This window comes from Dendrobates tinctorius, unplaced genomic scaffold (genome assembly GCF_039654945.1).
Source record: "Dendrobates tinctorius isolate UK_male_01 unplaced genomic scaffold, ASM3965494v1 ptg000007l, whole genome shotgun sequence".
In the NCBI taxonomy this organism is placed as follows: Eukaryota; Metazoa; Chordata; class Amphibia; order Anura; family Dendrobatidae; genus Dendrobates; species Dendrobates tinctorius.
Window position 1 is genome coordinate 13265984 of NW_027361675.1, and position 13009 is coordinate 13278992.

General features: G+C 41.3%; 1 protein-coding gene across 1 annotated transcript in view; it reads right to left on the reverse strand.

The window, feature by feature from the left end:
* Nucleotides 1-2521: 2521 nt before the first annotated feature.
* MANEAL (mannosidase endo-alpha like) overlaps nucleotides 2522-13009 on the reverse strand; it is a 65438-nt gene continuing 54950 nt past the window's right edge. Inside the window, exons 2-5 of the mRNA XM_073572100.1 lie at nucleotides 9181-9742; nucleotides 8979-9088; nucleotides 5211-5287; nucleotides 2522-3345 (exon numbers count right to left, since the gene is read on the reverse strand). Of these exons, the coding sequence (XP_073428201.1) occupies nucleotides 2709-3345; nucleotides 5211-5287; nucleotides 8979-9088; nucleotides 9181-9655 (1299 nt within the window). The 5' untranslated portion in view covers nucleotides 9656-9742 and the 3' untranslated portion in view covers nucleotides 2522-2708. The remainder of the gene's footprint in view (nucleotides 3346-5210; nucleotides 5288-8978; nucleotides 9089-9180; nucleotides 9743-13009) is intronic.

The window sequence follows — 13009 nt, forward strand, 5'->3', positions numbered from 1 at the left end:
AAAAACATCAGCTCTCAGCCACCCCAGAAAAGGTGCGTCTCTAAGATGCACCAAATCTGGCACTTAACCTCTCTCTTCCCACTTGCCCTGCCCTGTAGTGGTGGCAAGTGGGGTGATAGTTTGGGGGGGTTGATGACACCTTTCCATTGTCAGGTGACATAAAGCCCCGAGGTTAGTAATGGAGAGGCGTCAATAAGACGCTCCCATTACTAATCCCTTAGTCACATTGTATAAAAACACACACACCAAGAATAAAGTCCTTTAATTGAAAAAATGAAATTCCTTTATTATTCTTAATTAAACCATACTTACAAATATGAACCCCACTTGCCACCGCTACAGGGCAAGTGGGAAGAGCCGGGCAAAGCGCCAGAGTTGGTGCATCTAATAGATGCGCCTTTTCTGGCCAGTTGTGGACTATTTTTAGGCTGCGGGGGCCAATATCAAGCCCCTTACCAGCCTGAGAATACCAGCCCCCAGCTGTCAGCTTTAGCAAGGCTGGTTGTCAAAAATGGGGGGGACCCCATGCCGTTTTTTAAAATATTTATTTAAATAAAAAAAAAAAAAACAACATGGGGACTCCTCTCTATTCTTTATATCCTGCCTTGCTAACGCTGACAGCTGAGGGTTGCAGCCCTCAGCTGTGAGTTTTGTCTGGCTGATTATCAAAAATAGGGGCAAACCTGTGCAGTTTTTATTCTTTAATTATTTATTTACAGCGCAGAAGTGAATGATGAGTACCCCCATCATCGGCTCCTGCTCTAACTGTTATTAGCGGCTGCAGGAGTCAGATGATGGGAGCTGTAGTCCCATCAGCTGACACCAGTGACCGGAGGTAAACTTTATACCTCCAATCACAGCTGAGCGCTCACACTGTCTTTTGATAGTGTGGGAACCGTGGCTCTGACCGGCATGGATGGATTCACCGCCGATCAGAAGCGTTTGCCGCGCTGTCATGCATATGTCAGCGTGTCAAACACTGTTTTGTCAAGCCCCCCATTCAATTGAATGGCATTTGGATCCGCTCTACTGGATGACAGGCTGTATGGACGCATCATGCAGCCTGCCATCTAGAGGTAGCAGAGCTGACTGTGAGGTCACATCCTGCTGTCCTTGACAGCACATGACAGCACATACGCTGCAATAAAAGTCAACCTGCGTATCTGCAGCGTTTTATTCACCATCCATTGAAGTCAATGGGTGAAAAACGCTGCAAAAACGATGAAAAAAAGCTGAAAAAAGTGACATGCTGTATGTAAAAAAAAATGCTGCAAAGCACAAAATCCTGATGACAAAAAAACAATGTGTGTGCATGAGATTTCTGAAATCTCAAATGCTTTGTTGGCAATGTAAAAAGCAGCTGAAAATTAGCATAAAAAATGCAGCAAAAAAACCCCAGCAAAAAAACGCCCAGTGTGAACTTGCCCATATAGTCACAAAGTGATGGCATGGCATAATTGTGGTTTTATGTAATTATGGGGGATGTTACCTTAAAGCGAACCTGTCAGCAGTTTTGGCCGCTATAAGCTGCGGCCGCTGCCTTTCAGGGCTTATCTATAGCATTCTATAATGCTGTAGATAAGCCCCTGGTCTGACCTGCAAGATAAGAAAAAAAAGTTTTATTCTCACCCAGGGGTTATCCGATGCGGTCCGGTCCAATGGGTGTCACAGGTCCAGGACCAGCGCCTCCCATCTTCATGCGACGCCACCCTCCTGCTTGATTCAAATCTCCCTGGCAACGCACTCCTGCAAAGGCGTACTTCTCTGCCCTGTTGAGGGCACAACAAAGTACTACAGTGCGCAGGTGCCGGGAGAGGTCAAAGACCCAGCGCCTGCATACTGCAGGAATCTGCTCTGCCATCAATAGGGCAGAGAGGTATGCCTGCGCAGGAGCGCGATGCCGGGAAGTCATGAAGCAAGCAGGAGGGCGCCATCGTAAGACGATGGGAGGCGCCGGACCCGGACCTGCGACACCCATCGGACTGGACCGCCCCGGAAAAGTATAATAAAACTTATTTTTCTTATCTTGCAGGTCGGATCGGGGGCTTATCTACAGCATTATAGAATGCTGTAGATAAGACCTGAAATGCAGTGGCCTCATCTTATAGCGGCCAAAACAGCTGACAGTTTCCCTTTAAAATAGTCCATTAAAATCAGATCATTGGTGCTCTGACTCTCAAAACCTGGTCCAATCAGGTACTTGAATGGGCTGTGGTTCGGCTTTATGTCCCCTTCATTGTTTACCAGGTACAGCACCATTTTATTGAGCAGTGGTGGTGCCTAATATTGCAGCCTATCCTTATTTATGTGAATCTGACCTCTACTGATCTTATATTGATTGCCTAATCTGAATAGAAGAATATGTAATCAATTTTGTATAGCTGAAAAATGAATTTGACTATTAAATAGTGGAACAGTGATAAGGGATGACAGACAGCTCATTGATTAAGATCTCCATTGTGAAGTGCTGTAAACTGAACACAAGCTACAAGGCTAAGATAACATTTAGTATTTTGAAGCCTTCTATTTTCCTCACAGGTTTATTTAATGCAAACTTATTTTTCATACAATTCATACAAACCCTAAGTTCAGTCTAGTAATTAATTAGTCTCCCAGCACACTCAGGCCACAAATACATGCTCCATCAGAGTATGGTGAATGGCACAACTCTGGTCCACCTTGCAGTTATGAAACGTTATTCCTTGAGCTCACATAAGCCATTGTTCTTTCTCCTTGTTGAAATGTTCTGCCCATTTTCTTGTAAGAACAAGGTAAAGATCGGACTGGTGTGGCAAATAGTCTAAATAGAGACGGGTGGCGGTTTTCTTTGGAACTGCTTTCTCAATCTGGGTACCCTCATGCCATTCATTAAAAGATGTGATCGACACTATTTCGGGTCGGACAGTGAGGGCCGCTTGAAGAGCCGTTTCATAATACTTTCCGTTAACTCGATTTCTGGTGTTGTGATTGTTCCATGGTCTGATGCTTGTGTCTATGTAACCTGGGCCAACACTTGGTACAAACATAAGATTGTTGGTATCACAAAAACTTTTGATAATTTTCCAATTTTGGTGCGAGGAGCCAAAAGAGAAACCATTGGAAGCAAAGTACGTATAAATACCATCATAACCAGCTGTAAGGATATCATGCTTGTGTCCTTCCTCTACCAGCAAGCCAATAAAGACTCCGTCGTAAGGGGTGTTACGGATCGAATGTGAGCCAGTCACAGTCAGTAGGTTAGCCCATGATTCAGGTGGCGTTAGATAAGAGTCATAAATGTAGAAGAAAGGAAGGCTTTTACCGGTACTTGTTTTATATCTGTAAAAAGCTGCATGGGATCCAAAGCTAAAAAGAACAAAGGAATATTACATAATTAACAAGATAGCAAGAGTACGGCAAATAGTCTTTTAAAACGGACATTGTACTAGTAGTGATGATGATTGCACAGTAGCTCAATCAAGTAAATATGCCACTCAGCCCTCGGCCTCAACATGAATAGATATGAAGATTATCAAACATGTGAAACAGGAAAATCAAAATATGGACCCAACCAAGTGAATATGAACACAGAAACAGTTATTTCAGTTGGGAATGGCCAAAACTGATTGACAAGGGATAAGAAATGCTCAATATCCTCATGCTTCATTACAACTGTATTGTTAGTCAAAAAGGAGGGAAAGAATCGGCCTAAAGGTCATGAAAGGGGAGGTTGGGGAAAACAAATATGAGCCCTTTTGCCTTAAAACAATCCAAACATTAAGCAGTGGAGTATGGTGGAGAGGCTGGTGGGGGGCTCTTAAGAAGGAATGCTGAGGAGGAGGAAGATATGGGTCTATGGTCTTCTCATCATATGTAAGACCTGAAGAGATGATGCCTTCTGACTTGCCTCTATGCCGGTATTGTATTAGGATACAAGAGATAAAGCCTCTAGCTGGCTGTTGTAAATTTGATTTTGACAACACTCCCGGTAGGACAGGAGAGGTAAAGGGAGCAAGCGTCCAGAGTGCAGATCAGGAGGAGCATAGCAGGCACTATCCTACTATCTTGCTGTGGGACAGTCCTTTGCAGGACAGCTAATTGGACCAGTATATGTGTATTATCTGTTTGTTTTTTATCTGTGTAGATATGTTTGTGTAATGTGTTCCCTAATGAGTTTGCTTATGTTTGTAATATGTATGTGAGTGTGTGCATACTATGTGTAATGTTTGCGTAAAATTTATAAGCATTTACAGTATGTGTACTATAGAGTCAAATTTTGTGTATAGTATAGCAATACTATTTACATGTACTGTATAACAGTACAATTACTGTGTACTGCATAGTGGTACTATTTATGTTTATGGGAAATAATGTACTTAAGAGGCTCTATATCACAGCATAACTTCTGTTCTTTTTATATGTGTATCTTAGCAACACTAGCTATGAATCCAAATTGTAATGCAGGTGTGCTCCTGGGAAGCTTTATTTTAATATATACAGTAACTAAGTTATACGTCATTCTGTATGGAAACATGGTGCCAGGATAGGACACCACTCCATATATACAGTATATGTAAGAAAGAAATAGAATCCCATATGCTTTATAGCTTCAAGAAATTATTACAGGAATTTTATCAGAATTGTAATCCAACAAACAAAATGACGTTTCGGTCAACAAGACCTTCTTCAGACATTATACTGCATGAAATAGCACCATATGGTGTACGGAGATGTTGCCCAGGATGTATGCACATACCTCCTGATAAGAGTCATAGTCAGTTGATACATGCTGTCCGTATTATCATGTATCAAAGATGGGCTCCTGCATTGCAAACAGCTATTTTACACTGACATACTCCATCATTTCAGCTAAGAACATAGTTGAAAGCATGGATGAGGGACAAGGTGACTAGTCCAAGAGGCAGGTCCCGACAGGTTCTCCTCACCTGCTCAGCTAAATTGACAAGTCTCCCCTTATGTGTGTAGGTAGAGCGCAGTCAGTCTAGCTGAGGAGGTGGGGAGAATCTGCCAGGACCAGCACATCTGAACTAGTCATCTCATCCCCAGCCGTGCTTTCATTGCTTTCTCTCTGAATCACTCCAGTGTCAGAGTAAAGCATGGATGTTTAGAATGTAGGAATCAGTCTCTGTTTCATGCTGCCCATAGTTCAGCTGACAAGTTCCTTTAACAAGCTTCCAGAACTCAAAAAAATAATGGTAAAAAAAAGTTACTTGTCAATGATGTATTTAATGTTTTCATGCAGTGTGCGGTCATCACGTCCCTTGTATGGCTGGATATGAAACGCAACCTGCAATACAAAGAAAATACAAATTCATTTTGAGGATACATTACAATACTCACATCTGTCACATGGATGCCAGTTTAGTGTCTGTAAATTGTCACGGTCAACGTGTGGCTGGACACACCGCCTCCAGCAGGGCGAATTTCTATCACACACGTGACCCTGGATACACCGCCTCCAGTAGGGCGAATTTAAATAATATAACGTGCAGCCGAGTACACCGCCTCCAGCAGGCGAATTTCAATATTACACGTGAAGCTGGATACACCGCCTCCAGCAGGGCGAATTTAAATAATAAGGGGAAACACCAGGGAAACCGATACAATGGAGGGCCCTGCGATAGGGAACGGGGATATGGAGACCTCCTGCACTTCCCTGAGCCAGTCTCTACACGCCTAACAGTCCCTATACAGGCTCCGCACCTGTCGCCGAGCTGGAACCTAAGAACCCTCGCTCGCCCTGCACCTAGCCCTTCCTAATGAAATGGACGGTGCAGAAACTAATCCCACTACTGCACTGAAACACACATAAGGGAAGTCACAAACAGGGAAACACCACTTAGCTTTGCTCTGTTGCTCTTGCTTCCAGCAACAGAGTCCACCACCAGAATGCAGCTTTCCTCCAGAATCGCTGCTACCAAGCTCTGTCAGAGCTGCAAGGAAATCCCCTCAGGCTCCTTCCACACCAGGACTCTAACGGAGCTGCCAGGAACTCTCTCTCTAGCTCCTTCCTCCACCAAGGATGGTTGGAAATGACCACTATCACCAACAGTGATTGCAACACCTGACACTCTTTTATAGCTGAGCCAGAGAAATCACACTTGCTTTATAATCACATGCACTAAACTAAAGTAACAAGTGCAAGGACCCTAACGGCCACCGGGGGCAAAACTAGAACTGAAATCACCACAGTGCAATGACCCTAATGGCCACCGGGGGCAAAACTACCATTAAGCACAAAGCTTAAGGAAAAAAAAGGTTACTTGCGCATTTATCTGTCATAATCCAACCTGGATCATGACATAAATGTCTCATTTTATCAGAAAGGCACCTGAGTTACAGCAAACGTGCAGAGACAAAAGTAACTGACACTATTGGTGGAGAGCACAAAATCATTCATTTTGTGCAGCACTCATGTCTCCAGATTTCACACTACATTATTATATAGATCTCTCAGTAAATATGAGACAGCTGTACTTTCTGTGAAAATCCATGTTAAAATAGCTATATACCATAATCCTTTTTGTAAGAGAAAAGAGGGAGACACAAAAGCGCAAATAGGGTCTTATCAAACGTTACACAGAGTTGCCCACCAAGAGAACTACTTACCTGGTGAGAGTGAAGGAAAGACATATATTAATGGTGGCTACTGCAGATCCACAGGTCAGTGCATGACCTGGTTGAAGCATACACTTAGGTAGGAAGGAAGGATCATCCCCGCGCTGCCGCAAGAAGAATTCCAAAAATTGTAGAGGTTTCAGCGTGGTTTATTCTACGCGTTTCAGGGTTCATGTGACCCCTTCATATTTGTGGTATGTCCTGATGAAGGGGTCACCTGAACCCTGAAACGCGTAGAATAAACCACGATGAAACCTCTACAATTTTTGGAATTCTTCTTGCGGCAGCGTGGGGATGATCCTTCCTTCCTACCTAAGTGTAATCCTTTTTGGAAATTTCACTGGCTAATATTAAAATGAGCAGGGAATATGATTCTTACTTACTCATAAAATGCTTCTTTTTTTTTTCTTTAGATTAATAACGCCATTTCTGACATGCATTTTTCAGTAGTTACAGGGCCTAGAAAAAGTATTCATACCTCATAATCTTTTCCATATTCTTTCATGTTATACCCAAAACTTAAATGTATTTTATTGGGATTTTATGTGATATACCAATCCAAACTAGGAAGTATTTGTGAAGTGTAAAGGAAATGATACAGGATGTTCTAATTATTTTAAAAATTGTGACGTGAATTTGTATTCAGTCCACTGTAGTCTGATATCTCTAAATAAAATCCTGAGTGACCAATTGCCTTCAGAAGTCACATGTGTAGTTTATTCTCAGTATAACTACAGCTGTTCTGTGAAGGAGTCTGAGGATTTTTTGAGAACAATAGGGTTCTAGCAGCATCATGGTAACCAAGGAACACATCAGACAGGTCAGGGATAAAGTTGTGGAGAAGAATAAAGCAGATTTAGGTTATAAAAAATAGCCCAAGCGCTGAACATCTCACAGATCACTATTCAATCCATAATCCAAAAATGGAAGGAGTATTGACAACTGCAAACCAAACAAGACATGATAGTTCACCTACACTGACATCTCAAGCAAAGAGAGCACTAATTGGAGAAACTGCCAAGAGGCCCATGGTCGGCAGAGATACACAGCTCAGGTGAGAGAATACTGCCAGCACTACAATGGAATGGTTTAGGTCAAAGCATATTCATGTGGTTGACTGATACAAAGTTGAGACCTGAAAATTGCTGTTCACAGATGCTCCCCATCCAATCTCACTGAGGCAGAGATAGTTTGCAAAGAAGAATGAGCAAAAATTTTGGCCTCTAGATGTGCAAAGCTGGTAGAGACATACCCCAAAGACTTGCAGCAGTAATTGCAGCACAAGGTGCTCCTACAAAGTATTGACTGAGGGGGGGGCTGCATACAAATGCACATCACAATTTTTCAGATTTATATTTATAAAATATTTAGAAAACCATGCATCATTTCCTTTACACGTCACAAGTACTTGCTACTTTGTCTTGGTTTATCACTTTTAAGTTTGTGGGCGGAACACGAAAAAACGTGGAAAAGTTCACAGGGTATGAATACTTTTTCAAAGCAATGTAAGTGCACAAGCCTTACCAGATCTATTTAATAATGTGTATAAATTTGACTGTAAAGTGTGAAGACAGAATATGCTTTATTCCTCAGGTACAGGTTTCCATAGGGCTGCTTTTCACGCATCTTTAAAAGAAATGTACTCATTCTGCATACTTTTGGTAAACGTGTAGATATGTTCAATGGTTTGTTTTTGTTTTTTCTTCTTATGAACTAATATAAAAATCAAGTGTACACTGCATAAAGTCATCCCACTATATCCTAATAAAAGAGTAAGTAACCTATAGGTCGGAGTCACACTGGCGAGGAATACGGGAGAGTGAGAGGCGATAAAAGCACGCATTAGACACGGACCAATGATTCTCTATGGGGTCACTCGCACCAGCCGTATATTTCTCATCAGTATTCTACGCTCCGTGCCACTCGCAGCATGCTGCCATTGTCAGCGTACTACAGCCGTAATACGCCAATGCAAGTCTATGGGTGCGCAAAAAATACGGATTACACACGGACCACACATGTGACTTGCGAGAAATACGCACCAGGTGTCTTTTAGAAACCCTGTCATAGGGCTCCATTATGGCTCCATTATATGTCCATTTTGCAAGCCTGCGAGAAAATCTCGCCATACGGATGCCATACGGATTGCATACGGATGCTGACATGCGCAAAATACGCGACCACACCTTGATTACGGATGACATACGGAGCACTATTTAGGGGTCTGTCATCAGTATTACGCATGTAAAATACTGACCGTATTTTGCGCAGGTTAGTGTGACTCCAGCCTTACTCAGAAGGGTAGATTAGTTGTTATAGTCATTGCATAAAGTATTGTAGAAACACAGCACATCTGTTACCTTAATTTCATATCTGTGGGCAGCATCCAGAACCAATGGTGCCAGGTTTTCCACTGCTTCCCCATTCTCATCTGCTGTACCAGGCGGGTACCACGACAGCACTAACACTCCTTTGACAAAACAATTGTGCAGTTAAGTTTGTATTGGTAACATCAGTTTCCTATTATTAACTTATTAAAATGAATATAATTCCTCAGCTTACCTATTGCTGCTGCCCTCAGCTGCCTCATATGTTCTTCAAGAACCTCCGAGTCTTTTGAACTGTAGGGTCCTAACTCAGGGTAAAAGCTGGATCCGATGTCCTCAGGGGGACTGTGTCTGCCTTTTGGATAACTTGCTGATATTTTTGGGTCCCAGTGAGGTACCATCACATGATCCCAGTGGATATAGTTGTTATCAAACTTTGGATTTCCATACCACATGTAGTAGAAAACATGAAGATCATAGTACACCTTTGTTGGCTCTGCTGCATTCGCAGTACCTTGTGGTAGCGAAATAGCATCACTAGATACAGACCGTTTCTCTGATTGTTCTCCAAAGGGCATAAGTTCTAGGCCAGGAGCCAGATCAGAAAAGCCATCTGTTGGCTTCAAAGTTCGCAAGCCCATCATAGTTCCGAAAATGAAAAGAGTGAAAAGGAAAAGAGCAATGCATGCTTTCCGTCGAAGCCTTGCCATCTCAGACAACAGCTCTGATCAATAAACCCCAGAATGTCCTTCTTTCATCTAGTCGGTATTACCCCATCAACTTCTTGGGTGACAGATCTGTAATAGATATAGTAAGATAAGTGGTAACACAATTTAGGCGCCCAAAATACAGTATAATAAACATCATAATGTTATTAGAGACTCCTATGTAGCATATTACCTAGACAAACCCATGTTATGAGAAGATAGAAGGTCTAAACCTGTCAATCAGATCCTATCTTGGCTCCGAGAGGGGTTCCTGTGTGAGGACTTCCTCTATGTCCATATGCCCCGGTGACAAAACTTCCACAGCAGCCATATACCCAATAATGGGCTGTCCATGAGAGGGTCCCATTACTGGGTCCTGAACACTTATCCGATCTTGCTCCTATGCAAAGAACCACCTACAAATGTCTTTGTGGACATGTCATTGCTCAAACACACATTACACCATGAGGAAAAAAAGTGGGAATCTAAAGTTAATGAGGAATATCTTTTTTCACTATAAAGAAAAAACATTATAAATTAAATTTTAGATAGACAAAAGATTATCCTACTAATTCTGGAATATGTGGCGTCAATATTGTGCTTTATTGTCTACCAAATGTGCTACATAATTCATTTCTGGGAGGGGTGAGAGTAATCCACTCACTTTTGATTGTGGCTGCACTGCTGTTATTTGTGCAAAAGTGTCAAATAAAGTTTGATAAATCTGAGCATCTTTTGTCTAGAGTGGTTTATCCATACTTAACTCCCCCTAACTTTTATAAATATGGCGTAAACTATATTTAATAGCTTCAATTGAAGAGACAAAAAAAAAAAAAATCACAATTTTTTGCAAACGAATTTTAAAAAATTAACCACTTAATGACGGTAGGTATTTTTGGTTTTGCATTTTCGTTTTTTTGTTTCCGTTTTACCCAGAGCCATTACTTTTTTTTTCCGTCAATATGGCCATGTGAGGGCTTGTTTTTTTTCTTTGAAAGTTTTTTTTTGTGGAAGTTTTTTTTTTTTTGCGAAGTAAAAGGGGAAGGAATTAAAAGAAAAATTAGAAATCCCATTGTACCACATTGGTCTTGTTTTTTTCTACCTCCCAAAAAAGACAAATAAAAAGGTTAAGTTTTCTGTATAGATAGGATTTTTGTATAGGACTTTTTGCCTCTTTTAGATATTTGCTTTTAGAAAATATTATCATTTATATAAAAAAATGTATATATACATTTTTTAAAAAAAGAAAATAATTTTTATTGAGATATGAACCATTTTCTTTATGAATTTCGTATATACTTTTAAAAAATATTTTAGAATTTTTTAAAATTGGATTTGATTTGGATTAGCTTTTTAATGTTTAAGCTTTTAAAGCTCTGGATAAAGTTGGAGTGATATGGATGTGTCTGAAAAGTTTTTAACCCTGGTATGGCACCCACCTAAAAATGATGTGCACTGACTTTTTGTATATAAATTGCACAAAGCAGTAATAGTTTATATGTAATACCTGAAGAAGAAGTTGAAACGCGTTGTATGCTGTGTTAATAAAACTTAGTTTTGGAATATATCACCGTATCCCACCTACTGTGTTTCGGGAGCGCATACTACCTGGAGAACTACTACATATGCGGCTTCCTATTGAAACACCTTGAGGACTTAGCTCCTATATAAATCATACCTGTCAATGGATTTCACTACTATATTTATGTATATTGAGCACATCAAATAGATAGATAGATAGATAAATAGATACCTCATTTACATATGAAATATTATTTTTCTTTTCATAACACAAAAGTAGTGGTGTATACTACAACTATGGTTTTATAAAGGCCAAGTCCCCTATGTGCATGTATAATTTATTTAACTTGAGGTTAGGGTTTGACAGACTCCCTGAAACCATTGAAAGATTGAAACAGGGTTGCATAACTGGGAGACCCCTTTGAATGTACCTTGCATATTTTCTTTAACAAATGTAGGATCATTTAGAACTTATTCATTTAAGCAAGGCTTCTCAAACTTTTTCTACTAAGGACTCTGTTCTGCTGAACATTCACTCTACTGCATGTATTTAAAGTACAAGTCAGTGGTTCACACGTCACCTTTGGAGGAGTAGTGGTGTAGGGCAATTTGCTTTAAAATAATAGATTTTCTTTTCGCTTTTTCCCCAATTTATTTTAGTGAAACTTAGGCTGTGCTTATTTTTTTCGCATTTGAAAATGTTGTACCCAAGAATAGAATCAGAATAAAATTAAATGCAGTGCCATATCCATCATATACCAGAAATCAGCATCTGATGGAAATGTAAGAAGATGAGCCGGACAGAGTCAGGGGTTTCCGGTGCATTTTGAGGCCGGAACTATCGGGACTGTCACCACTGTTGCCGGGGGAAGGTTCTTCTGGGAGGGGAGGACCTTGGCACTGGACAGCAGGAGGCGTGGGGGAGATAAAAGGGACTGAGAGCGGGAATGAGAGATTTGGAGGGAAGGCGACAGAACAAGAAGGTTGACTCCCTCCCCACTGCTCCGACTGCTGACTCCACATCGTTCATCCCCCAGCGTTCTGACTTGCAAACTGACTGTATCCCTACTGAGCTGTCCTCGGACCCTTCCTTGCTGGACGGCTCCTTTCCCCTCTCAGTGAGTGACAATCTGACTTGTTCCGTTCCTAGAGACTACTTCAGAGGTTCGCATGCTGCCACGGCCTGTGAGCGTGCATGCGGTTCATGTTCGGCGCCATTCCCAAGGAATCCAGAAAAGAGAATGTTTCCAAGTTCCAGCTCACTCAAGCCAAGCGGGACCGGATACAATGGCACGGTCGGGAAACATTGCTTTTCGTTCCTCCGTAACAGAGCCAGAGACATTGTCCACGACTTACGACGCCGGCAGGAGATATTCCAGCCTTTCCCCAACAAGAACTGCAATCGATATTGTATTTCTATGCAAATCTTGTTGTTGCCGTTACTGATCTAGTCTCCCTGTGTGGAGTTTTCCTTGTATGTTAATAACCTGTTCTAGTAAATACTGTTAACTCCTTCTCTGCCTCAGGCTCTTCACTGCATCCAACGAATCTTGCTTCCAGTACCTCTTACAGAAACCCACTGAGTATTGGAGGTCTATCAGGTTTTCATCATGGTGTCCACTATTTTAATGCAAACAGTAACCCAGAATGCTCCTGTATTTTTGTCAAAATCTGTCCGAGCCTCCAATGCAGATGTGAACATAGCTTTAACCCGAAAAACGGTTTCCAAAACCTTTTCTCTTTTTTTGTACAGTAGATTAGTTGGAGCAAGAACATTTGTTCATGCTAAATTGTAAAACATCATGAGTGATTACAAGTTATTCAATGCGGAGGCAC